The sequence below is a fragment of the Oryza sativa genome, chromosome 3, assembly GCF_034140825.1.
Source record: "Oryza sativa Japonica Group chromosome 3, ASM3414082v1".
Taxonomy (NCBI): Eukaryota; Viridiplantae; Streptophyta; class Magnoliopsida; order Poales; family Poaceae; genus Oryza; species Oryza sativa.
This window is the reverse complement of record NC_089037.1, coordinates 6,450,290-6,474,940: the sequence shown is the minus strand read 5'-3', so window position 1 is coordinate 6,474,940 and position 24,651 is coordinate 6,450,290. Positions and strand designations below refer to the sequence as shown.

The 24,651-nt window shown below is 45.2% G+C and overlaps 2 protein-coding genes, 2 long non-coding RNA genes, 3 other non-coding genes and 1 pseudogene across 12 annotated transcripts; 4 read left to right on the top strand and 4 right to left on the bottom strand.

The window, feature by feature from the left end:
* Positions 1-445: 445 nt before the first annotated feature.
* LOC9272246 (uncharacterized) lies at positions 446-5,634 on the bottom strand. Of its 5 annotated transcripts, none has more exons than XM_026023668.2 (11): positions 5,253-5,634; positions 4,376-4,868; positions 4,105-4,200; positions 3,618-3,742; positions 3,336-3,531; positions 2,296-2,471; positions 1,870-1,999; positions 1,580-1,740; positions 1,326-1,399; positions 1,160-1,253; positions 446-993 (listed from the first exon to the last, which is right to left on the bottom strand). In XM_026023668.2, exons 2-11 carry the CDS (start codon positions 4,430-4,432, stop codon positions 774-776), a joined length of 1,329 nt encoding a protein of 442 aa, XP_025879453.1. In that variant the 5' UTR covers positions 4,433-4,868; positions 5,253-5,634; the 3' UTR covers positions 446-773. The 5 variants fall into 5 exon arrangements, with proteins under 5 accessions (XP_025879453.1, XP_015631178.1, XP_025879451.1 ...); XM_015775692.3 differs by having other exon boundaries at positions 4,376-4,444; XM_026023666.2 differs by having other exon boundaries at positions 1,332-1,399; positions 4,376-4,444.
* A 1,150-nt stretch (positions 5,635-6,784) lies between these two features.
* On the bottom strand, positions 6,785-9,467 carry LOC4332103 (peroxygenase). 2 transcript variants are annotated; one of them, XM_015773566.3, is made up of 7 exons: positions 9,316-9,467; positions 8,997-9,151; positions 8,308-8,457; positions 7,925-8,010; positions 7,433-7,527; positions 7,201-7,326; positions 6,785-7,106 (listed from the first exon to the last, which is right to left on the bottom strand). In XM_015773566.3, exons 1-7 carry the CDS (start codon positions 9,378-9,380, stop codon positions 6,968-6,970), a joined length of 816 nt encoding a protein of 271 aa, XP_015629052.1. In that variant the 5' UTR covers positions 9,381-9,467; the 3' UTR covers positions 6,785-6,967. The 2 variants fall into 2 exon arrangements, with proteins under 2 accessions (XP_015629052.1, XP_066165132.1); XM_066309035.1 differs by lacking the exon at positions 8,308-8,457.
* Positions 9,468-15,870: 6,403 nt separating this feature from the next.
* LOC112938370 (uncharacterized) lies at positions 15,871-23,544 on the top strand. Its single transcript, XR_010740418.1, has 2 exons — positions 15,871-16,088; positions 23,016-23,544. It is a non-coding gene; the product is annotated as an uncharacterized lncRNA (long non-coding RNA).
* On the bottom strand, positions 21,090-22,180 carry LOC136355860 (uncharacterized; annotated as a pseudogene).
* On the bottom strand, positions 22,369-24,310 carry LOC136355880 (uncharacterized). The gene is made up of 2 exons (XR_010740420.1): positions 23,471-24,310; positions 22,369-23,346 (listed from the first exon to the last, which is right to left on the bottom strand). It is a non-coding gene; the product is annotated as an uncharacterized lncRNA (long non-coding RNA).
* On the top strand, positions 23,009-23,137 carry LOC112938428 (small nucleolar RNA snoR111). The gene has a single exon (XR_003241628.1). It is a non-coding gene; the product is annotated as a small nucleolar RNA snoR111 (small nucleolar RNA).
* LOC112938448 (small nucleolar RNA snoR134) lies at positions 23,222-23,371 on the top strand. The gene has a single exon (XR_003241648.1). It is a non-coding gene; the product is annotated as a small nucleolar RNA snoR134 (small nucleolar RNA).
* On the top strand, positions 23,438-23,531 carry LOC112938482 (small nucleolar RNA Z223). The gene has a single exon (XR_003241681.1). It is a non-coding gene; the product is annotated as a small nucleolar RNA Z223 (small nucleolar RNA).
* Positions 24,311-24,651: the final 341 nt, after the last annotated feature.

Genomic DNA, 24,651 nt, shown 5'->3' with positions numbered 1-24,651 from the left:
CGCCGTCCCTCCCTCTCCTGGCTTCGGCCACCGCCGCCCCTCCTCTTTTCATTGATGTCTCCTTGCCACCAGCTCAGCCATGACGCACTGCTGCGTCGACGTCGCGGGATCTCACTGTGTTGGGGCTCGTCGCCAGTGGCTGCATCCTCCTCTCGCCGAGCGGGTCCTCTTCCCCGGCCCTCGCCGGAGGTCTCACCAGCAGCCGCCTCCTCCTCACGGCTCAGGCACTTAGCTCTCGCTCCTCTTTGGATAGGCAAGAGGGACGAAAGGGATCCCATCCTGTCCCGACGGGATCCTGGTACGTAGCATTCCCAGAAATAAAACGTTGCACCTTACCCAAACCACAGGCAGCCTGTGCGGCTGAACACACTTTTACATCATTCGGATTTGCCTGCATCAATGTTTCATGGATTTCGGATTTCTTCACAATTTTGGGCATCGTGTCTTGCGCATGTAAAATGGTGATAACTAGCTTCAAAATTTGGTTACTCATAGTACTACAGTATGCAGTAGTAGCATGGTCAACTGATGAATACAAGTCCTTTTTTCTGACTGCCTGCTAAAAATTGTGTTAGTTCTATGTCACTTCTGTTACTATTAGGCTCCACTGTACCCGATGTTGGCTGCATTTTCCCCTACAATAACAAACCAAGCCGGAGCGCTTCTTCCCCGCTCAGACTGCTAGGCACATAAACTCCATAGGAATATTATGGGAAAAAGAAGAGAAAAAATCTGTGTGCAATAACGTCCAAATAACATCACCATAATAAATTTTAAGTCTCTCCATCGGCTTCTTTAGCTTCAGTAGGACGATCATACCGCTTTGGAGTCGACCTGATTATACGAGTTCTGCTTATCACGAATAAGAGCACTGTGATCATCAGGAATCCTTCTAGCAACAGAACAGCTGGATGAGATCCTCGTCGCGGAGTCCATAATGGAGTAACAGATTGTGCGCTGATTGAAGCAAATCTCGTATCCCCATCGTCGCCCCTAGAATGGTAGAAATGAAACTGTTACACAGTATGAATAAAGGCGCACCCAACTTTTATAGAATGAGCCCCACAAAAAGAAGTTATATTGATGATATCAATATGATGGGCGTATAGTTGCATTTAATGCTCATGGTAAGAGAAGCTACAAAAGAATGGTGGTATACCTGAACAAATTCCTGATAGATCGCCAGAGGGATCTTCTCTTCCCTGTGGATGAATGGGAGTTTCTCTCTCCCAAATTTTCTCTGTTTTTAGTCTCTGAAATAGCCAAAGATTACATAAGAAAGTCATGTACCAATGGAACAATGCCTCAGAAAGGAAAATAGGTACCTTCACCTGGAACAGAAATACACCCAGTTTCCTTCAGTGCTGCAATTTCTTGTACTAATGTTCGTTCTTGGTTGCTGATGAATATAAGCATTGATAAGGCAAAGCACCAAAAGCTAAGAGTAATATAACATAATTTGATGCGCCTTGTAACAGTATAATCTGTAACCAAGGATGTTTACCGCATAAAAACTACAAAGCAATACTACGGCTAGCATTAACCCATCACAAAGTACAACAATACTCGCAACTCAAACCTGATACTCTTCGGGATCTTCACATTTATCACAAAATTATGATCTCCTCTAATGGTAGGATTCTTAATGTCTGGAGCTCCCAGTTGAGCAAATTTCAGCCGCTCCCCAGGCTGAGTGCCAGGAGGAATATAAAGATCCTTGAATCCCTCTATTGTTTCAACCTGAAATAAGAAACACTCTTTCTAGGTAAAGCTGGAGCCAGAGTTCTGCTGCTACCTGCTAGCATTACATAAATATATGTCATTGCTATGTAATGCATAATATGAACGGAGCCACATTTAACAGCTCACCTTCACTGTGGTTCCTAAAATTGCATCAGTATAATCTATTGTGACATCTGAGAACAGATCGAGGCCTTCTCTGTGGATGCCTTCTTTTTTATTAACATGAACAAATATGTATAGGTCACCAGTTGCGCGCCTGCACAATAAGATGAAATGGATAACATCAAATAATATATTTTAATACATCATAAATATATAAGTTCCTGAGAGGAATGTTTATAAGAGATTTAGTGTTCTATGATGAATTAACTGACTGGGATGGAAGTACCTTCTACACATGCAGTTTTACTCATTTTTATTCTGAGCACTCCGACAATAAACAAAAAGAAAAATGTAGGATAGTTTTGAATGCTGTATGATTAAATCAAACATACAAAATTCAACAAAGATTGCATGAATTACATGGTTATGTATTATTTTCCCAGTGCTTGCCTTTGATTATCAACGCTACCTCCTCTGGTAATTCGAATGGCAGAACCATCATGAATACCTCCAGGTATGTCTACCCTGATATTGCGTTCAACTTGGATTTTGCCTGACCCACAGCAGCTAGTGCAATTTTCAGTAATTACCTTCCCTTTGCCATCACAATTTAAGCAAGTAGATATCTGCAGAATATATCAACACAGATATTACCTAAAGCGTGTTTATGTTGTGGTTCATGAAACAAAGAGTAGGAGACCCTGAGCAAATAGTAAACATTGAAGAACAGATTACTTTATGAGGTATATGCAGCTAATGATGACATTGAAATTCCACTGAATATACTACAGCTGAACTTTTGCACGTCAAGGGTGAGAACATTTAGAATATATATATACTTTACTCTCCTGAAAGAAGACAATGGTGTTGGCAGTGAATCCGATACCCAACCTACTCCTTTTTTTACCTACTACTTCTTGGTGTACTTTCACATTACAAAATAGTCCTGGTACATATTGTATCTATGTTGGCCTTGTTCCGCATAGCTGTACAGCGCAGCCGCTGCAGCGGTCATGCTTTCTCTTGTGTGGTGGTGCTGTTGCTGCAGCATAAATCTCAGCCGAACAAGCCTGTTATTTCATCTCTAAATTACAAGTTTATTATGCAAAGACATCTACATGGATGAGTTGTTCTAAAAACCTCACAATTAATTCATATTTATGCGTATAACTCATATTTATCCATAGCAAAACATGAGTATTTAGCTAGTAATATTTCATATACAATGGCTTCCTGCATAATGAATCTTCATCCCCTGTCCCAATGAATATGAAAACTCCACAAGCCGTCTTATACTCTATTTACTCAGCAGAAGAAGAAAATTATAATTGCACAACATCATTCATCAGCAAATTTTTCTTTTACTTAATCTACTAACTGGTTTGTAGTAGATCCAGGGAAGAAGAAAGAAACCACAAGATATTATCAGATTATTTGTAGTGGTGAACAAATACTGAGAATGAATACATACGGTACAATAAATAGTTCACCTGAGATACTATACCAAAAGGTGTCCTCTGTGTTTTCATTAACCTGCCTTGACCTCTGCATTGAGTACATTCTGTTATGTCATTGCTAGATTTAGCACCAGTTCCATGGCAAGTGCCACAGGTTTCATAACGAAAAATGCTGACTTCTCGTTTGCCTCCAATTATTGATTCTTCAAAAGAAAGGAGAAGATCATATCTGTTATATACAAAAGAGAGATTAAAATAGTAAACAAACATCCAAGTATCAGTTCCTTGCTTCAGTGTCAGGTTAAAATTGTTTACCGAATATCAAGTCCCCTGTTGTCTGTGACTTTTGTACCATAATGGAATCTCCCAGCACCCATGCTGTCTCTAAAAAGCTTATCAGGGCCACCAAAGAATGCATTGAAGAGTTCATATGGATCAATCTGTTGAAGAACAAATTTAAATAACTTTATCAGATTAAATTTTCTCTCTGGATTCTAATATTTGGCAATTGGCATACCAATATAATGCAGCATGTTTTCTAGTTATCTGCAGGTTTCTCAGAACTCAATGGAAATCACAGGCTTAGTCAGGAGTTGGGAAAATGAGATGAACCCATTTGCTGAGGGTGAAATGGGAAACAAGAAAAATTGGTAAACACGATATGAAATTTAGACACCAATTGTCAAAGGTTGGATAATATAATTAACTAGAAAAATATCAGGTAGACAAGAAATTTCAGTTCCTAAATTTGGACAGATCAGAAGCAAAAAAATGTAACTTAGGTATTGAACAGAATGACTACCCCATTGGAGCCAATATCTCCACCTCCATAATCTCCAGTGAGCCCTGCTTCTCCAAAGCGGTCATACAGAGATCTTTTTTCTTCATCTGATAGAATCTATGAGAAATTACATTGTAAACATTGTAAAACATCAAATGTAGCATATTCCCTATTTTCATGGAATTTCAACTATTGCAGATAAAGGTACATAAAGCAGAACCAGAACTTAGGTCAACCGCACGTTATACAAGGAAGATGCGTCGAAAATCAACCAGTCTATATCAGTAAATACCTCGTATGCGGCACTTATCTCCTTAAACTTTTCTTCTGCCCCAGGGTCCTTGTTCATATCAGGATGGTACTGAATTGAAAGAAAACCAATGAAGTATGTTCAAGATTTGTAGCTCCATCTTGAAGCAAACATCGGTGGAATTTAAGAAGCATATTAACAAAGTAATACAGCACATGATAAAGTATAAGTTGGATATCACTGAACATCCAAAACTGATACATTTGTGGTTTACTCCATAAACAGAAGGGTCCCGTGTAATCATGTATTGCTTATTTGAAGAATAATCTTCCAACGCGCAGAGGCCCAAATACGCAAACTCAGTGATGGAGCTAAAAATCATTATCTATCTTCAGCCTTTTCTTTATTTTTTAAAAAATGGAGGAATTAAAATATGGTACAACAGCAAAAAAATAAATGGGGAAGCAGAACATATCGTGGATTCATGGAGCTTTGCTGTGGAATACAGTCCAGGTAGTCGCCAAAACTTCTTCATCTTTTTTGCATACAGTAAACACGTAGTATAGCCAAGTCAGACAGAGTACACAATTTGTAGATCATCTCAGTGAAAATGCTCAAAATTGCAATGATACCGTGCGATTTCCATGATCCACATTACCAAGAATTACATAGTCATTTTACTCATTTTAACATATACTGTAACCAGGATTGTGCAGGGGATGCAGAAGACGATAATTACCCAGGTTGGAACAAGCAGATAATGCAAGTGGCCCAACTCAATCGCAACTATATCACGCTACCGGTTCAATTCCAGATAAATTGAACTGCGCATACACTAAAACTAGCAGTATCACACAATCTAACACTTCGAGGGGACATGACATCGGAGAGTGAAGGGGGGGGAGTGCAGGTGCAGCACCTTGCGCGCTAGGGTACGGTAGGCCGTCTTGACCTCCTGCAGGGTGGCGTCGCGGCGGAGGTTCAGCGTAGCGTAGTAGTCCTTCCCGCCGCGCTCGGCCGCCGCCGCGGGTGATCCCCTCCCAAACGCGGCAGTGAGATGGGTTCGAGCGCGGTCGCGGCGGGGGAAGCGGAGCACACTGGAGGCGGCACGCGATGGGGGACGGAGGGAGGAGGTGGGGTTTGGAGTAGGGTTTGGGTTTGCGGGGACGATGAGCGCGGCGGCCATGAACTCGCCGGCGACTTCCACGCCGCCGGCAGTTGGTTTTCACGACGGAGAGGTGTTCCAGTGAGGGGAGCTAAACCAGACGAACCGAACACGCTTGACCGTTCAGTTGAAGCTCGCAACGGCTCGGATGATCGGCAACTTTTGTTATCACTTTCGACTTTACCGAATTTTAATATTATCAAAATTAGATAATAAACTAAACTTACTTTAGCCATTACTACCTAGTACTTTCTCCGTCTCACGTTACAAGTTGTTTTGATTTTTTTTCTAAGTCAAACTTATTTAGATTTACTAAGTTTAAAGACAAATTTATCAATATTTATCACATAAATGCTATTTTGGGTTGAAAATTACCGTATTTTTTAAAACTTAATTAAATTTAACATAGTTTGACTGGGAGTATCAAATTTTAGAATTTCTTTAATCAAAAGGGCGACGCCCCTCCATTTTTCATTAATATAGAGATGTCACGTGACTAGAATTCTGGAAAGCTCCGATACACCAAAACAAAAACTAAAAAAATAACTGTTCATTTAACGACAACACACAGCATGCCCTCCATAATCGAATTTAGGTATTTTCAGAAGCTCTCTCTTAAAATTTACCAAATTTAATAATGCTAAAATGTGTCATTTAGCATTACCAAAATTTGGTATACTTTATTTGGGCAACAAATTGAACAAGTCCTTCGATGGATTTTCCTTCTTAATAAAAAAATATTATACAGCAAAAGAAATCTCAAATATGAGTTGCCGGATAACACATTTTGGACGCATCAAATTCGAACTCAATTTAGCAAAATCTATATAGTTGAGACTTGGGATGGGAGGAGTGCTTATGTGCATTACAATACATAATTTGGAGTTTACTATTTTGAAACAATTGTGCATGCCTCCCATCATCATCTATAGTCTCCTTATTGATTTATTAACTACAACCAAAATTTAAATTTAAATTTTAGTTATACAGCTTGTTTTATAATTATTTTATTGTAGTTTATTTTTTAACATTGGCTTTTAAACCTCTAATAACACTAAAAATTTTAAAATTATTTTGGAGTTATTTTAAATTTAACCTATAAATTATTTTTTATGGTCCCTTCTCAGTTTATCAGATATAGCTCAATTTTTTGGGGGGAGAATTATATGTTTAAACTTCCGGAACAAATACGTTAATATGACGCTTAAATAAGCGCAACACGAATCAACAAGCGTAACTTCACCTTGATTTTAAAAATAAATGAGGGTAAATTTGGAACATGCACATACAAAAAGAAAGAACAAGACTATATCATGAGGTGGTGATCATTGCAAACATCATAAATACTGTCATGGGGTAATTAACATTTTTCATTTGAATTACACAAAGCAAAGACCCTTTTTTTTTCTAATCTTATTAGATTCTTTACTGTCAACGCTTTCTTCGAGCAGCACAGCTCATTGCTATATTCAAGCAGATTTCTTGCTGTCCTGAAGTCGCTCAAACAGGCTGCCATCGAAGGCGCCTCTAACAGTTTCTCGTTGCAACAGCCCTTCTTTATCCTTGGCCACGCTGTACAGTAGCATCCATTCACCAGCGCTAGTAATCCTGTGATGGTTTGCAGGAAGAACCAATTAGCAAAGTTGTAACTGAAAAAAAAAAATGATGGCGAACGGTACTGCTAATTCAACCATCCGCTTACCAGCCAATGAAATCATACATATTGCGGTTTGCTTTAATCATCGAGTTCAGCTCATCTTTTGTCAAAGCATTTGGATGAGTTCTGCCATACTTGCTGAATATAGCATCAAATTTCGATGGATCAAACCTAGTAAAAGCATATAAATTAGTGAGAAATTTGAAACGAGATAGAAATTGTAATCGTTTCTAGGCAAAGAGAGGAACTTAACAATTATGTATACAAAGTTACATACCTCCCTTCAGTATCATATGCTTCAGAGTCACTCCCATGCTTACCCTTGTGAATGTTCTTTATATGGATGGAAAACAGAGGAGAAGGCATCCACCCCTGCATTTGAAAGAAAGTAAACATAAGTTCATCTGTACATGTTGGCCCCTCCATAAAAAAACACATCAAATCCAAAGCCTGAAGTGAAGATAGATATGTCTTCCCACTTACAAAAGTCACTACAATTCAATTTTCACTAGCCTAGTGACACCTCTTCACATTTACAAAAGAAGGTGGTGTAACATTCAGACCAACATATAAAATTCAGAACGCCCTAAAAAACATTATACAATTTCTTTACATCATAATCGAGAAGATTAGTCCAGATTTTTTTTTTGACGTAAGATTAGTCCAGATATGATCACACAGTTTGGCAATACAGCAAAAGGCACGGCATATATGTTGGTAAAAAGTATTGAAAATAAGGAGCACGTGGAGTACAGAGGGCAAACTTTACCGGTTGAGTAGGATAGCTGAGGACGAGGTTGATGAGTATGGCACCAGCAATCGACACGGGATACCCGCAACCTATCGCTCTCAGCCCTGTGAAAAACAAAAAACAAAACATACCATATACTCAAAGTCTCATACTACATCTGCACTGCACAAGCAATCGTTGATTTGGAAGCATAATTCTGACTTAACACGCGACCCTAAAATCTCTTAATCTCTTCTGTTGCGTCAAGCTTAATTACAACCTTAGAAGGCAAACTGTTTGCCTGTCCGAAACGGGACACAGATATAGCAGCAGCAGAGAGAGATGGACTGATCGCGACGTGGAGAGTTCATCCACAGCAAGACACACGGGCGGATCACTCACTCGCTCGCTCACTCACTCACCTTGGAAGGTCTCCCAGGGGTAGATGATGCCGTCGCCGTTGCGGTCGAAGAACGCGGCGTGCTGCTGGAGCACGCTCATGCCGCGGGCGTCGCGCCCACGGGTCCCCTGCGGGTGGCTCGGGTCCACCGCCGCGAGAGCCCTCGCGAGATCTGCGCGCACGCGAACCCAGAAAGAAAAAAAAACAGCAGCAGTTAGCTGGCTACGGTTACGACATCAGGTTTAGGATCAGTTACTGGAGCGGTAGTAATTTTTCTGCACTGTAACAGATGATGCAGTACCAGTAAAGCACTAGCGGTGCTACTGCTCTCATGTATACTTTCTGAGAAATTTCAGAAATTTTACGTTACTTGACAAAGTACATTGAGATATCAAGATTTTATAATACTTAAAAATTTTAGTACATCGAAATACGTAGTATCTAGAGAAATTAAATGGTAAAATTACACATTCTTTCTGTTGGTACTTAAACCATATGATCTCTCAAGTCTCAACTGATGTACGTCGAGCTGCCGTCACGCACAACCGCGTGCTTTGCAGCCAACTCCGGCCTCTCACTCTCTTATCAGGTTATCAGTGTTCAGTGACCACTGACCAAAGACATCAAAGACGATCGAGAAAGAAAAAGAAAGATAGAAAGAAAGAACAGTTTTTTTTTCGATCCCTGCATGGTAGAAATAGAATCGCTTACATGGCTTGGGAAGCTGCTCCTGCAGGTTGGGGTTGAGCTTCCGCTCCCCCGTAACAGCCGCGTGCGGCGCTACCGTCTCCAAGGACGGGTCAGACGACGGCGGCGACGACGACGAAGACGACGCCATGGTTATTCGGGGGGCGAGTTTGTAGGATCTGCAGATCGAAAGAACGAACGAACAGAAGAAAAACGAAAACAAAACGCTCTTAGTTGGGGATCGAACTAGAACTCTCAGGGCAATGCGAACAGAAGGAATCCAAGACTGCTTTGCAACACAAGGCACAAGCAAAAAAGATGCAGGATTCGATGGATGGATTACCTTTGGCGCAAAGAGAGATGGGGGCGCCGGGTGGGGAGGCAAGCAATAAGTAGTAGGGTCGCCATTAGGAGGAACGCCCCCACACCGTATTTAAAATGCTCGCGAACGGCAGCATCACCAAGCTAGCCGAAATCCTCCGCCTTCGCCTTCGCATCTGGAGTTCTGGACAGAGTCCGAAATATAGGTTAACACGTGGAAGGCAACGGATTGCTCGCTGAGTCATGCTACTCCTAGAAACGGAACGAACAAAATCGGCGCGGCTGTAAAACTGTGTGCTGCAAGGGTCTGAAAAGCTACTTTCAGTGCTGCAGTTGGTAGGAACAACAACAACAGAGTACTGCACGTATCTTATGACCATGGAAATGAGTGGGATTAATGACCGTGATTAGAGTGTGATCCCTGAAGCCAGCGAGAGAGTGCTAGCTATCTCCTGGTGGTTAGGTTTTGAGTTTTGACAATTTGCAACATGCCACGGGCCACACAGCAACGTGACCTCGCGTGACATCGTGATCGGAGAGTGCTAGACGCGATCTTCTCTTGTACTAGGACTGCTTATTTTTTGCACTACTGGCGTGTGCACGATGGATTGAATGCTCACATTGCCCTGCTAACGGATCTGGCGCGTGCGACGCATGAAGAGCTGGATTTTTCACAATTTAGTCCTTTTAAAAAATCTTATTTCATAAATAAACCCATGAAAAAACTTATCCGAAAAATAATCCTTTTTAAGACGCCAGAATACGACGGCGCCAGTCCTCCTGCCACCGTGGCGGGGCAGCGCTGAGGTGGGGGGAGCGCGCCAATGTGGTTGGCGCCCCTCCCTCCCCCCATTTTTTCCTCTCTCTAGTGTAGAGGAGAGATATGTACAACTTATTATTATTATTATTTTCACACTTAGAAGCACACAATAACCAACCATACAAAAATTAAACTCAAATAGATGAAATATGTGACTTATAAAATTTTCTAAAGCTATACCGAAAAGACCCCCCCTCCCCCGCGTTCTCCCTGCTTTTCGTTGTTTTGGTTTTTCCTGTAGTCCCCAAAGAAAGTAGATTAAATTTCGAACACTCTTAGACTTTTTTACATTTTTCACATCCTATAAACAATAAAAAAAGTTAGGGTTCGTGTTTCTTTTTGTTACATTCGGGTGTCATTTCTTGAAACAGTCGTAACTTTCTCATACGGACTTGGAATCAGGCAAATAATATATCCACGGATATCTTAAAAAAAAAGTTACATCCGATTCTCCCCCGCTTTGCTGGGTTCGAGGAAATTAAAACCTCCAAATTCCACTTGCAAGATTATGTTTTCGAGGCGAGAAGCTTTTCGGTAGAGCTTTGAAAAATTCTATAGGTCACATACTTCGTCTATTTGAGTTTATTTTTTTTATGGTTGGTTCTTATGTGCTCCTAAGTGTGAAAAAAATATATAATAAATAAAAAAGGGGGGCGCCAGCTACATTGGCGCGCTCCCCCTGCCACCTCAGCGCCGCCCCGCCACGGTGGTAGGAGGACTGCGCCAGCTACTTTGACGCCCCAAAATGACCATTTTCGGGATAAGTTTTTTCAAGGGTCTATTTGCGAAATAAGTTTTTCAAAAAGTTCAAATTGTGGAAAATCCAGCATGAAGAGGGTGTTTGGTTGCTTACCAAAGTTTGCCTCAATTTACCACAAGTATGATAAGGATGTTTTACTGAGTTTAGTGCAGTGTTTGGTTCTAACTACGAGTTAGTCATATCAAACTTTCCTTGAACTTGATCCCACATTTGGATCATAGACATAATAATATATGGTAAAAAGGTTAAGGTGTGGCTTCTTGATCACAGCTTTAACAACTTAACCACAAATATTTGGCTGGCTTAGGTAGTGTTGGACAACCAACCAAACAGTCCCCAAATCCTCCCAAGCCGGTGCGAATCAGAGAAACTTCTCCCCGGCTCCCATTACTCGTTTAGCACTCTTCGCACACAATTTCAACCGTAAATCCAGAATACGCGATCCGAACAAGCAGAGCGACTGCCTGTATTTTTACAAGCTTTCTCGAGAGGGTGAGTGTGCACTGTGTCTGCGTACATGTCAACGTCTCTTGCAGGATACTGGCATGGGAGATAGAGCAAGCCAGCCGCCAGCATGGCACGCGTCTTGCGTCTTGCGTCTTGGCGTGCTTTGCAATGGTACACACGTGCTGGCCAGTGGAAAGGCTAGGCGCGCGTGACGCTCGCACCTGTAATTCGATCTAAACAAATCGAAAATATTTTAATACCATCATATGGATTCTGAAGCCACCGAAATGTGGAGATTTTGAGATCCACGTAGTACTCCGCCTCAGCTGATACTCCGTTTCTTTCGCCCGTTTTTCCACGTACCACTCGCACGCACCAACATCATGGCTCTGTTGAAGAGAGTATCCACGATATATGGAAGAGCGGGTGCTCTGAAGTCGGAAAGCTACGCGGAATGGCAGATGGTCAGATACAGATAGGCATTGATCGCAATGGCCAGGAAGCAAACGACGACGCAAATCATGCAGCGCGTCAAGTGAAGATCCAATCGCCCTTGGCTGTTTCTGCCCCCGCATGCAGCGATGCAAACGGAGTGTGCCATGCTGCAGTACACGGGATTACAGGAAACATTTTTTTTGCTCCTTTGGTTCAGAAAAAAAGGGAAGAATAAGAACATTTACCCCAACTGTCCAGTGGTGCCCACGGGTGGCTGGTAGCGATGGGTCGCAGCCCGGCCGGCCTTACCGAAAAGGAGAAAAGACCGTACGACAATGGGCTTTGTGGTCCAGCTCGTTGGGCTCGGCACGGATGGCCCATCGTTGCTTGGAGCAAGTGCCAGTAAGCCTCTAAGCAAAGGTTCAAGTTTGCCGGCCTATTTTTAAAATTGGTTTTTGACACCTTACTAAAATTTTGATAAGTTTTCTCAAAGGGTCAAATTATTAAAATTAAGGAACAAACCGAACATTCTATTGTTATTGACACCTTACTAAAATTTGGTATTTCCATAAACGTTCTCTCATACTAGCATTACTAAATTTTGATAAGGCTACAAACTAAACGCTTCTAACGCTATCAACATTTGGTACTATAAAAATGCGCCAACTTTTGACAATACCAAATTTTGGTAAGGTTAATTTTGACATCAAATTAAACAATTGCTCTGAGTTAAAAACTTCTAAATGTAATTATGGTGTATTTGTATCTATTATATTATTAAAACAGCTTTGAAAGGAGGCACCACGTTCGATGTGGGGGCTAGAAATTCCCACATTAATCAGAGAAAAAGAAAAAAAGAAAAGAAGAGTCCAAGTAGAAATACAATCTAAAAATAGCTGAAATTCAGAATTAAAAATAAGCAATATTGAAGGAAGTTTCCATATAAGAACCCAATACGAGATTAATTAATATTCGAAATAAAAATAAAATAAAATCCAAAATTAGAAAAAAAAAGAGAGTCCAAGTAGAAATACAATTTAAAAATAGCTGAAATTCGGAATTAAAAATAAGGAATATTGAAAAAAGTTTTCATATAAGAACCCAATACGAGATTAATCAAAATTCGAAATAAAAATAAAATAAAATCCAAAATTAGAAAAAAAAAAGGATAGTCCAAGTAGGAATACAATTTTAAAATAGTTGAAATTCAGAATTAAAAATAAGGAATATTAAAAGAAGAGTCCGTATAAGAACCTAATACGAGATTAACTAAAATTGGGAATAAAAATAAAAATAAAATCCGAAATTAGCAAAAAAAATAATAAAAGAAGAGCTCAAGTAGGAATACAATTTAAAATTAGCTGAAATTCAGAATTAAAAATAAGCAATATTGAAAGAAGAATCCATATAAGAACCCGATACGAGATTAATTAAAATTCAGAATAAAAATAAAATAATATCCAAAATTAGATAAAGTAAAAGAGATTTCAAGTAGGAATACAATTTTGAAACAACTGAAATTGAAAATAAAAAATAAAAATATTAAAAGAACACAATTCGATATTAATTAATTTTTTTTAAAAAAATCTGAAATTAGAAAAAAGAAAAATAAGGTTCCAATTAGGAATACAATTTATAAATAACTAAAATTTGTGATAAAAATAAAGACTATTGATAGAAAAGACCATCTAAAACACATGACGAGATAAATTAAGTAACAGGCATATAAAGGAGTAGTGGTGGTGGTTGATACGACATAAAAAAAATTGTTAATGAAACACCAAATAGAATCCTAATGACGATTAAAAGGAGGGGCGATAGGGAGGCCGTAAAGCAAACGATCAAGGCGATTGCCGGGACTTCTAGAAAGTAAAAAAAATAAACCCCATTGATAATCATATTCGATTTTTAAAATCTCAATGACAATAAAAAGGAGAAGCAGCGAGCGGGGTGTATAGGAGTATAGTTGCAGAGCTGCCGATGGTTGACGGGACTTCTAGAAAATAAAAAATGAATTCCAACGATAGTTATGTTCGATTTTTAGAATCCCAATGACAATAAAGAGTAGGCGGCGGACGGGCCGTAGAGGAGCATAGTAGCATCGTTTGACAAGACTTCTAAAAATTATAAAAAAACGAAACCCAACAAGACAATAAACTCTAAAAACTACAAGGTTCAATTTTTGAAGGTTCGGAACTTCTAAAAAGTAAAAAAAAACAATGATAGTCATATTCGATTTTAAAATCTCAATGACAATAAAGAAGGGAGGCAGCGGGCGAGCCATAGAGAAGTACAATGGCAAAGTCAATGACGGTTTAGCGGGACTTCTAGAAAGTAAAAATGAACCCAAACGATAATTATGTTCGATTTCTAAAATCTCAATGACAATAAAGAGAAGAGACAGTAAACGGGTCATAGAGGAGTATAATGGCAACGTTTGACGGGACATCTAGAAATTATAAAAACGAAACTCAACGTGAAAATAAACTCTAAAACCTATAAGATCCAATGTTTAAAGGTTCTAAGGAGAATGAATAGAAATAGTGGTAGATCGAGCAAGCAAATAAAGAAGGAGATGACATAAGGGGTAGTATCTGGTGTGACTTTTAAAAAACTATATAATTAGAAACATGGGGATGATAAGGTTTGGTCTTTCAAACTCTTAAGACAATGAGATAGCTATTTAATAATTTTTTTAGTAAAATCATAAAAAATATATAATTTTGTTTGGGTGCTAGCCGCACAATTGCGCGGGCCACCCAGCTAGTTTGAACTACACGTAACACTATAACCGGTATGTAAAATTGTATATATAAGAAAATGAAATGAGGTGATAGCTCGCGCACATGTGTATTGCAAGTTGAAGATTTGATTCTTCCTGCGCACGCTGCTATTTCTTTCCACTTACGGTGCCGCCACCCGGCCTCCTCACTATCCTCTTTCCCTCGCTTTACCCCCGTTACCAATACTGGCCCACCGTCCCATGGCTTCGCTGTCGCCTCTCGTCCACCCTTGTTCGCCACCCATGTAACGCTCCGCTTTTTGTGAGGCGTTAAAAACTAATTCGGCAAAAATCCTATATGCGAAAATTCCATTCTCTGTGTGAGAGTCTAAGTCGTGCCGTGGATCTTAATTCAAATCCGTCCTTGATCCCTCTCGTCGCCGTCAAAAAAATCGCCTCCTCAGAATTCCTCTTCCAAATTTAAGTTCCCAAAATCAAACTCAAACATCCAATCTATTCCCCTGAACCCTCGCCAAAAACTTTACCGATTCCAAGAAAATATTGAACCCTCACCTTGAATCCCTCCCTATCCATTGATCGATCTATCCACTTATCTAACCTATCTATCCATCTATCCCTCTACCTATCGATCTACGTATCCAACTGTCTATTTATCTATTGATCTATCTAACTACCTTTGAATCCTTGCCAAATATTTGCCCCGACTCCAAAAATAACCAAATCCCCATTTGAAATTCAAACCCCAAGCTCCAAACCCTCCAAATCAGTTCTCTCGGTAAAAGTCTATTTTGCCTCCCTCTTGGTCAACTGGGCCGTTTTTCTCTTTCCGGTCCATCTCTCCCTCTCGGTCCGTCTCTCTCTCGCACGTGTGTCGCGCGTGTTCAGGAGCAGGAGAGAGCGTCGCCGTCTCCTTCCTCTCTCGCTCGATTCTCTCTCTCTCTCTCTCTCTCTCTCTCTCTCTCTCTCTCTCCCCGGGGCCGCTTTGCCGCCGCCGCCGTTCGAAATCCGGCCGCGCCCTCGCGTTCGCACGCGCGCGCTCGCGCGTGGCCGACCGCCCGGTCGCCGCCGCGTCAACCCTGGCCGCCTGCGCCGCGCAGCCGCCCATGCCGCCCTGCCGCTCGCCCCACCTCCGTGCGCTCGCGTCCAAGACGCGGAGGCAGCGCCTCTCTCTCCCTCACGCGCGTTTTCCTCCTCCCTCTGCTCGCTCAAATCGGGAAGGAACCGCGCTCCCTTTTCCCCCTCCTTTTTCCACTTTGCCCGACACCGCCCGTGACCGCCAGCTCCTCTCCTTGACCGCCTAGGTCGGTTTCCTCCCCAAACCGACATCACCACCGCCTATAAAACCCAACTCGAGCCCCTCCCTTTCCTCCTCGTTTCCTTGCCCAACCTCCACCGCGCCATTGCCGCCGGACCATCTCTGCCGCTCGCCGACCTCGCCTCCCTCCGCCGTCGCACGTGCTGGTGAAGCTGGTGTGTGCGACGACACGTGACGCGGGACTACGGGCACCCTCTCCTTCCCCTTCCCCGGCCCGAGTCCGGAGAGCTCGCCCCGCGCCGTCGGTCGCCCATCACAGCGCCCGTCTCGACTCGGTAGTGTCTCTCTCCGTTCTCCCTTCTCGCTCGCCCTCTCCCTCTTTTGGCTCGCGCGGTAGCTCGGTAGCCCTCCCGAACGCGCGTAGACGAAGCCCCAAGCCCCGCCGCCGCCCGGCATGGTCTCGTCGCGATTGCCGCCCGTTCCGGGGAGCCGCCGCTCGTCGCCGGCCTCACTCGGGACTCCTCCGTCCCATCCGACCCCAGGAATGAGCTCCCCGAGCCCCGGAGATGCTCCCGCCGCCTCTAATCGAACCCTCGTTGACCACCGGCGATTCCCCTCTTTTTCCGCCGCCGACGGTCGCCGCCGCAATCCGCCGCCGTCGGACCTCCTCCGTCGCATCCGAGCCGTTGAATCGCTTCCTCTCGTCCCATCCCTCCTCCCGGTGTGCTTCCTTTTTCCGTTGAGGTCGCGCCTTGCTCCGGTGAATGCCGCCGCCGTCCATCTCGGGCACAGCCTTCGTCTTCCTCCCGCTTGCCAACGTGGCAGCCACGTCGGCTTGACCCGGTCACGCCGATCCGGTCGGCCCCTCCCTCCGTTTTCCCTTCCGTGCTCGCGGTCCACGACAAGGCGTGCGGCAGCACGTGGGCCCACCTCCTCTCCGTCCACCCGGTGCACCAACCCCAAACCAACCCCACCGAACCCTAGCGCCGCTACCCGCATGCGCCTCCCCCACCGTGAGCCAAGCCGCCGACATGTGGGCCCCATCCCGGGACCCCGCGTGGTGGACCGCGGTCCACCCGGTCGGTCTCCTCCCCCTCCCGCGCCCCATTGGGCCGCCCTCCTCGCGGCCGTGCCGGCCCATTAGGCTCGGCCGAGCTGCGCAAGCCCCTCGGGCCGCGCCGCGAGCCGCCCAAGGAAGTCTGATTATCATCCCTCCTTCCTTTTCTTTTCCAAAGGGATTATTAAATCCTTTTCCCTCGTTCCATAAATCAATTCTTTATTCCATGAATCATTTCCTTTGGTCCCACATATCAATGACTACCAATAATATTATTGAGAATATTATTTCTATAAAATCCATAAACCATTTCTCCTATTCCAGATATTCCAATTAAACTTCCAAAATTCATATCTCTCGATCCGTAACTCCGATTGACTCCGTTCCACTTCCAATAATTCCGTAAAATTGAGATCTATCTAATGGCACTATTAATTAGTCTAAATAGGGTGTTTCTTTTGGTCTTTTGTTTAGGTTTTCGATTGTTTACGTATAGTCGCGGTTACCGGATTTTCGTCGATCACGGGTTTTCTCGAAGAATCGTGAAGCTTCATCTTCACCTTGAGCAAGGCAAGTCACCCTTTGACCAATTGCTCCTATAATTGGAAAATCATTATTATTTTGTGTGCAACCTGCAGCATTAGAATCACACACTTAACTTGCTTGGCCTCGGTTTGCGTGCCAAACCGACGGACCTACCCATTAGTCACACTAATTCCTGTAGGTTGTACTACCCTTATTCCTTGTCGCTCCACCCTTGTGGTACTTCGGTATCCGTGCTCTCTGAGCACGTATACCAACTACTCCACAGACACCATCGATTGTCGATAATTTGGGAAATGAGTTTGAGAAGCCTTGAAAACCCGACATGTGGTGTCGGTGTGTTTGAAAATAAAATGAATTGTGAAAACTCGCGATGCGGGGGTTGTGCCTACGTGGCGCTGTCCCGTATTCGCATATAAGGACCGATTCCTGTGGGAAACTTATCGAGCATAATCAAAGTGCAACCACAAGGTGGAATGGGACACCCTGGCTAAGTAACTAGTCGGTTCAGGGAAACCTCGCATGCCAATAGTTGGGAACAGGGTCGGTTGGAGCCAAACCAGGTTCCTGGTAAGCAAGGAAGAGAAGCTTGCTGAATTACCGATCGAGGTGGTTGGAATTTGATTTGTGAAAACTAAAATGGCCTATACTTATGTGAGGATTTGATCCTTCTATGTGGCATGAGGTATCCATGGGTCGGCTTGGGAAAGGCTTTGTTGCGAACCTCCGATACCGACGGGTGTTCGGAATAAGTTCGTATCTTGTGGGTAAAATGTACCCCTCTGTAGAGGTTAACTAACTGGTCGAACAGCCGCGCCCACGGTCATGGGCGGATGTGAGGTGGTTCCCGTTGCGTAGATTTGTTTGCCTGTGCTTTGTGAAAAGTTGTTGTGGTGTGGGAATCGTAACCAGAATCAGCCTATGTGGCAGATGGATGACCTGAGTGGTCAGAAACGAATATGTGTGATTCGGGATGTCTGCGGACATCATAGACTAGGCTTCCCGAGTGGAAGCGGATTGTTGTGCTGCTGGGCAACTAGACTCTGGGAGTCCGAGAAAATGAAAAAGGCTATGGGAGCCGGTTAATCAAGTGAAATGGCTCCGGGAGTTGAGAAGTAATGATCTGACCCGGGAGGTCGGTACATTACCATTTGAGTTGTTGAAAAGCATCTCTTAAGTCGAATCGAGACGCAAGTCTCCTTTCGACCCAAAGTTAAAAAGAAATAAAGCACTTAGTGATTTCAAAAATGATTTCAAACAAAGGAATTGTAAAACAACCTCGCCTCTCTTCCAAGCTTGCATTAAACACCTAAATTCCCGTGACTTGCTGAGTACGAAAGTACTCACCCTTGCTCTATATAAATAAATATATATAGTTCCTCCGCCCTGAAGAGAAGATGAAGTGAAGTGAAGATTAGGGTTTCGTCCTGGCTCCCAGCCGTCGCCTGTGGAGATGGGTGTTAGTCCGTTGGTTCCGCTGCTGCTGCTGTTGTTGGTGTTTCCTCGTCCGTGTCGTCGGTTGCATTCTCGGGCTTTTCTGAGCTGCAACCTAAGTTAAGGTAAATAAATCCTCTATTTATTTTAAGGATTTGCAATGATTCATATTTGTCACCATGGGTACCAGCACTATGTCCTGGGACTAGTACTGAGATTGCGGTTTCGTAGGAAGCGGTTCGCGCCGTTATTCCTACGATACGCTCCTGTCAGTTGCCGTTGTACGGCGGTGCCAGATTGGGGTGTGACAACCCACCACCAGTGCACCACCTCTCAGGCGATCCCTTTAAATCCGATCCCCTACTTTACCCTCCCCCAGCACCACCTCCCCCCTCCCCCTCCCCATCCCCGAAAACCTAACCCTACCCCAGCTCTCGTCACTACATGGTTGGAAAACTGATCGCGAGATGTCTAGTTCACGCACATTCGTGAACTAGTGTTTTCGGCACCCATCTTCTATTGGCTCCTCTTGTGGGTAACAAGCAACGAGCTTCATTCTAGCTAAGGTTTGCTAGACCGACGGATGCGAGGGTTTTGGGAAAAGACAGGATAATGAGGCGGGCAGGGCGACGGCGTGACCCTCAGATTGTTGATGCGAGAAATGGCGAAATGCGAGGGAGGAGAGTTTCATGGGCCAATCCACCAAACAAAACCTAGTACCTAGTACTTCGCATTGGAAGACCCATTTATTTCCGTGGACTGCTATCTCACATGAAATGCATACTCCACACTTCCACTTAAAAAAAGGAATTTCCTGAATATCAACTAGATAATTAAGTAGGGAGAATTTGAAATCTCAGCTAATAGCCAAGCAGTGAACTTTTTTTGTTTACTGGGTATTTTGCGGTCATATGGTGTGTTTTATTTCATTCTTTGTTGGATACTCTCGTTTCATATTGTACAAGTCATTTTAGTTTTATGCTAAATCAAACTTTTTTTAACTTTAACCAAATTCCTAGAAAAAAATGAACCAACATCTATAGCACTAAAGAAATACACCGTGAAGACATAAGGAATATTTGTGTCGACGGTGGGTACCCGTAGACCGGATATAGAGGGTATTGGGGTACGCTGGTACGAGGATCTACGTAATACGACATTAAGGAAACAAGAGACAAAGATTATACTGGTTCAGACCTCTTAGCAGGTAATAGCCCTAATCCAGTTGATATGGGATTATATGGAAAGAACCATATATTACAAAGGGAAAAGTAGAACTCGGTAGTACCGACGAGATCGTAGTCGAGTTGATTCGACTAGATCACTCGGCGACTTGGCTCCTGTAGTCTCCGGCTTCGTAGGCTGTGGTCGTTGTGTCGGCTATGAGATTCGATGCCTTAGGTCTCCCGGGGGGTCCCTTTTATATCGCAGGTCAGGCGGTCCCCAAGTAGGACTCGGAGACATTGGAGCCTGCACGATATAGTAACGACCCAGTCCTATACGGGTAGGAACCTTTCCATTGGTAGACTTCGTGATGGATTTCCTTAGCGTGTTCAGAGAACGTCCGTATATGCACCGATATACCGTATTGCCGTATAGCATACATCTAAGGGTAGAGGGTATACCTTATCCGTAACCCTGACAATTTGAAAACTCAAATTTTATTTAATATTTTGAATGTCCTAAATATTCATTTTGGATTCAAACTTAAACAATCAAAATCAGAAGAATGACCCTAGCTAGCTTTGATTTTTCTTTCCTTTTCCAATATTCACAGCCCTCACTGTTCTTGGACTGGGAGAATTGGCTTCAGCGTCCACCGCTCGTGCGTCCTCTGTTGCATATCGCGTCCAAGTATATTCAAATCTCTTGTAATGCCAACGACTGAGGTGACTTAGTGGAGCAATTTTCAGCAGTCGGTGATAATAAGGATAGTCGTCGTCAGAATCTAGCAAAAAGTCTCCCGAACAGTTATCAGCTACCTCCTTTTCAGGGGTACTTATAGTCATGCTCTTGATTGAACTCGAGCTTCCGAACAACAATCTCACGAGGTCCATTTCCTCATCTGTTCCTGTGAAGCTAGTTAATCTTACCTCTTCCAGAAATTCCAACGATATATTACGATTGTCCGTCCGTGTATCTTGGTCCTTGGATGATCGATCTCTGTAGATGGAGAGTAAATACAAGTAAAGAAAACGTCAGAACAGATCGACGCCTTACCGGTGTGTTTGAGGGGTGCAGTTTGCATATATAGAGCTGTTATATTGTGCTAATTAAATAAATTACTAGAAGTGAAATGAGCTCACCCCCACCCTCTCAAACAGATGCGAAGTGATATTAGATCAGGGCACATCAGTAGCAACGACCACACACTTGTGACCAAATATTGATCCAATCCACATGCGTCGATGACCATGCTCCTAGCTTTGTAAAGTCGAGGTGCTCCATTGTCCGTCAGATCATCGACCTCATGAGTGGCGAGCATCTCGTATCGAAGTCTCAACCGTAGTCGGTGTTGCAGCAGTTATGCCCATGCATCGCTAGAGTGAGGTTTTTGAGACGGCGAACGCTTGCCAGGCCATGTATCCGCAGGTCCAGGTTGTCCTCGATCTCCAGGGTGGAGTTGTTTATGGCGATTTCCTCCAGTCTCGGTGCCGTGATTCTGACCACCAAGTCGATGCTTTCCCCATAGCTCGTCACTGATGTCATGCTGTTGAAGTAGTGGAGTTCGAAGATGCGCAGGTTGGGCGCCGTCACGTCCATCGTCTGCGTATCTCGCGTGGATGCAACGATAAGCTCCTCGAGCGCCTCGGCACGAAGCACCAGCTGGGGCAACCGCATCGGATCGATGATCTCCAGCTTACGCAGGCGAGGGCAGCAGGACGAGATGAAGTCGCCGAGGGTGCGGCGGCCGGCGACGGCCTCGTCCTCGCCGAACCACGCCGAGCTGAGGCTCAGATCTGTCAGCGCTTCGTACCTTGCCGCTGGGGACGCCGGGAGTTTGAGCCGGAAGGGGTAGGACGACAGGTTGAGGTTGATGGACGCCGTCCTCCCATAGCTGGGCAACTCGACGGTTGGCAGCTGGTGGCCATGGTCACGCGGTGGCGGTGCCCACCACGCACCGATCGGCGTCGAATCGCAGGCATTGAACCAGAAAGTTTTGACGACGCGCCGCACGGCGTAGCGGAGCCACTCGTTGACCTGCTCCGGCCTCGCGCTGTCGAGGCGGGACATGAAGATGATGACGGATTGTATGTCGGCATCGCCGCGTTGTGCGAACGCCCAGTCCACGAAACCACCGAAGTTGGCTAACCTCCTCCATCTCGATTGCCGATCGTCGTCGAAGCAGAGTTTCTGGGCATGAATCCAGACGCGCCGCCATCGCCGCGAGAGTTATAAAATCATCCCTCAACCCACAAAACCAACATCTCTCAGCTTACAAAACCGTTTATTTTACATTTTAGGTGGTTTTAACACTGGTTTTATCCGACGTGGTTATTTAGTCAGCGTGGAACTCATATGGCCCCGCATGTCAGGGTGTCCACGTCAGCACCCCTCTTCTCTCCCTTCCTTCTCTCTCTCACCACTCTGCGCAAGCTGGTCAGCGGGTGGGGAGGACGCCGGCGGGAGAGGAGGGCGTCGGCGGCCGGCGACGGGCGACGCGGCGGCGGTGATGGCGGCGCTGCCTCCGCCTGCGCCGGGACATGACGTAGGAGGTCGATGGAGACGACCCGAGGAGGCGGATGAGCACGCGGCGGCCGACGGAGGGGAGGGGAGCGGCAGCGAGCGAGTGCGCGGCGGGCTGAGCAGAGCGGCAGTGGCGGGCGAGCGAGCGGAGCGGCAGCGGCGGGCTAGCGAGCAGAGCGGCAGCGGCCGCGAGCGCGCAGCGGACGAGCTCTGCAGCGAGCGGGCGGGCGGCGGCGGCAGGCGTGCGAGCGGCCGTCCTACAGGGAGCTGCTCCGGTCGCTGCACCGCCTGGCACGCGACCTGTCCGCCGTCGACACACCCGCGCCATTCCTGCGCGCCTCGTTCGCGTCCATCTCGAGGCGGTCTAAGCTACTGGCGGCCGCGTTGGATGACCTGCGGGGCGCCGCGGTTTATCTTTTCTTTCTGGTCTGTGTTTTCATGTTGCCTTCTACATGTTCAATTTGATTTTTTTTTTCATGGATCGATGGTATATGGTTTTTTTCCTGTGTGTTTTGAATCGTCCTCTCTTGCTCCTGTTAAGGTTGGGGAACCAATATCTCTGTGGTGTCACCATCTTTGCAAGAAGGGGATAGATCGACGCGTCAAGAAATCATTTCTGTTGCCATGGCTCCAGTAGGCAATACGATTGTTGCTTGCGTACAATTTTTTCTTGATGCAGACTAGTTTCTTTTCTTGTACCCTGTTTTAGAAAAATCTCACTCTTCTCTGTTTATATCTGTTCTGTTCATGCACAGTGCTAACCCCGGGCTTGTCGGACTGGAATCCTTTGAAGAATGAATCCCCAATGACTGTGCTAGATCCACCATGCCATTCAGTGTTGCAGGTCATGATGCTTCGAGCTCGTGATTGGTCTGTGTCAGCGTAATGGATACATTCAGTTATCATATTTCCTCTAAAATATTCGTGTTTTCGTTCATTAGATTTACTTTGTTAGATTTGGCGGTTTGGCAATGATGAAACAAACTTTCAGCTTACCATGCCAGTTCTGCTTCTGAGAATTCATGACAGATAAAGCTGATATAGATCTGAACTGAATGTTTTCATTTGCATTATGAGTGTGTGGCGCCGCCGGGGAGCTGATATAGATATCGAGGCTGTGCGGCGCCGCCGGGGAGTTGCCGCGGTTGGCGTCGCTGTGCCTGCGGGAGGTGCTCCTGGTTCAAGGCGATCGTCGCCGATTGCTCGGTGCGAAGCCGGATGCGGCTGCTGCTGGAGTCAGACGAGATGGAGGCGGAGCTACGGGAGCTCAACCACGACCTGGCCACGCTGCTCGACCTCTTGCCGGTCGTCGAGCTGGGCGCCTGGGCCTCGCCGACGACGTGCTCGACGTCCTCGCCCTCGCGTCGCGCCAGTGCCGGCGGTGCTCGCCGGCACCGGAGGCGGAGCAGGCGCTGAAGGCGAGCGTGCTGTCGCTGATACAAGAAATCGAGCCCCGGCACCGCCGTCGGACTTCCGGTGCCCAATCTCTCTCGATCTAATGCGCGACCCCGTTGTCGTGGCAAACGGCCAGACGTACGATCGCGAGTCGAGCGGCCGGTAGAGTGGAGCGGAGCGGCGGCGGCATCCAGCGACGCCCAGGGGAAAAATGAGAGGAAGGGAGAGAAGAGGGGAAAGAGAGAGTGTGGGCCGATATGGCATCCTTATATGTAGGGCTCACATGGATCACACGCTGATTCAGCCGTCACCTAGAATAAACCGGGGTCAAAACCACCGAAGGACCTATTGTGACCGGTTTTCATTAGTTAAGAGATGTCATATATCTGTTTTTATGGTTGGGGACGATTTTATAACTCGATGACAAGTTGAGGGACCTTCCATGTACTTTTTCCTCCTCCTTTACCCGTTGTGGTCCGGCCCATGTTTCCAGGCCCAGCGACCGAAGACGCTGCTGGATCAGCTAGGACCAGCCTAGCCGGTAAGATGGTAATTTCGCAATAACACCCAACCCAGCGATCTCCCCCGCCTCTCCCGTACGGTACGTCGCTTTCCCCTTCTCTCTCCCACCGACGGTGAACAGATGCCGCCGGTTGCCGGCTTCCATCTCCTCCGTTCGCGTTCGAGCATGGACGCCGATGTCGTCGGCTGCCGTCTCCTCCGCTCCTCCTCATCCTATGGAGCCCTCCTCCTCCCCTTCCCTAGCGCCTCCACTCCTGTCA